The sequence below is a fragment of the Trachymyrmex cornetzi genome, unplaced genomic scaffold (assembly GCF_001594075.2).
Source record: "Trachymyrmex cornetzi isolate Tcor2-1 unplaced genomic scaffold, Tcor1.1 scaffold193, whole genome shotgun sequence".
Taxonomy (NCBI): Eukaryota; Metazoa; Arthropoda; class Insecta; order Hymenoptera; family Formicidae; genus Trachymyrmex; species Trachymyrmex cornetzi.
In genome coordinates, this window is record NW_017296561.1 from 282,862 (window position 1) to 283,827 (window position 966).

Below are 966 nucleotides of genomic sequence, written 5' to 3' on the forward strand. Positions count from 1 at the left end.
TCAAACTTCGATATACAAAAACGGGATTTCGGGTACACCCGGTATATCGTTTACGCTCGTCTCCGAGTATTCCGCTCCTAAGGCGTCCTCGTTGGTTGTAACGATTGCGTTTTTCGATATGTTAAAGTTTGATATGCAAAAACGAGATTTCGTGTACACCCGATATATCTTTTACACTCATCTCCGAGTGCTCCGCTCCTAAGTCGTCCTCGTTGGTTGTAACGGTCGCGTTTTTCGATATGTTAAAGTTTCTTATGTAAAACCGAGATTTCGTGTACACCCGGTATATCTTTTTGGCCGAGACTTTGCTCCCGTATGTGTTTCCTATCGTACTAGTACGTAACGGTCGCGTTTTTCGACCCTGCCGTTGCTTTTCTATTACTCGTCAATTTCGCAGATCCCCCTTTTTTATCCGGTTCTGGTCGCGTTTTGACTTGCCGCGTATTCTTCCCGCGTCTATTTTGCTATTTCGGATTTTCCGAAACTATTGAGGCTACGCGCCTCTAACAAAATAAAATTGTTTGGCTCCTTGTACTGAGCCCAAAACCCGAACTAACAAAATGAAATCTTATTGTATTATATTCTTTTCTCAACTATTGGCTATATATATACATGTTCTATAACTAATTTATATTTTTTTGTTTTTGTCATTTTTCTTTTTACTTATATCTATTTAGTCTTACTTGCTATATTTACATCTATGCGCTGTTTGGTCGCCCGCTTCCTGGGTTGGTGAGGCTGAGTCCGGAGTGGCAGGCGGAGGTTGCCTCCTGCTGCAGAGACAAGGTCTATCGTTCCTCAAGGACAATCCGGTTTTAGACCTTTCAGGTCATGTGATGACAACCTGGCTACTCTGGTCACCTCGATTAGGACAGGTTTCTTAGACGGACAGCTTACGGTTGTCGTCTTTCTAGACATAGAAGGAGCATTTGACAACGTTGACCCACATATTCTCATTGACGATCT

The 966-nt window shown here is 42.5% G+C and overlaps 1 protein-coding gene across 1 annotated transcript in view; it reads left to right on the forward strand.

Annotated features, from left to right (window-relative positions):
* The window catches only part of LOC108759552 (uncharacterized), a gene marked incomplete at its 3' end in the record, with an annotated part of 12,428 nt that extends 11,553 nt beyond the window's left edge, over positions 1 to 875 (forward strand). The window contains exon 3 of the mRNA XM_018505042.1: positions 678 to 875. Within this exon, the coding sequence (XP_018360544.1) occupies positions 678 to 875 (198 nt within the window). The remainder of the gene's footprint in view (positions 1 to 677) is intronic.
* Positions 876 to 966: the final 91 nt, after the last annotated feature.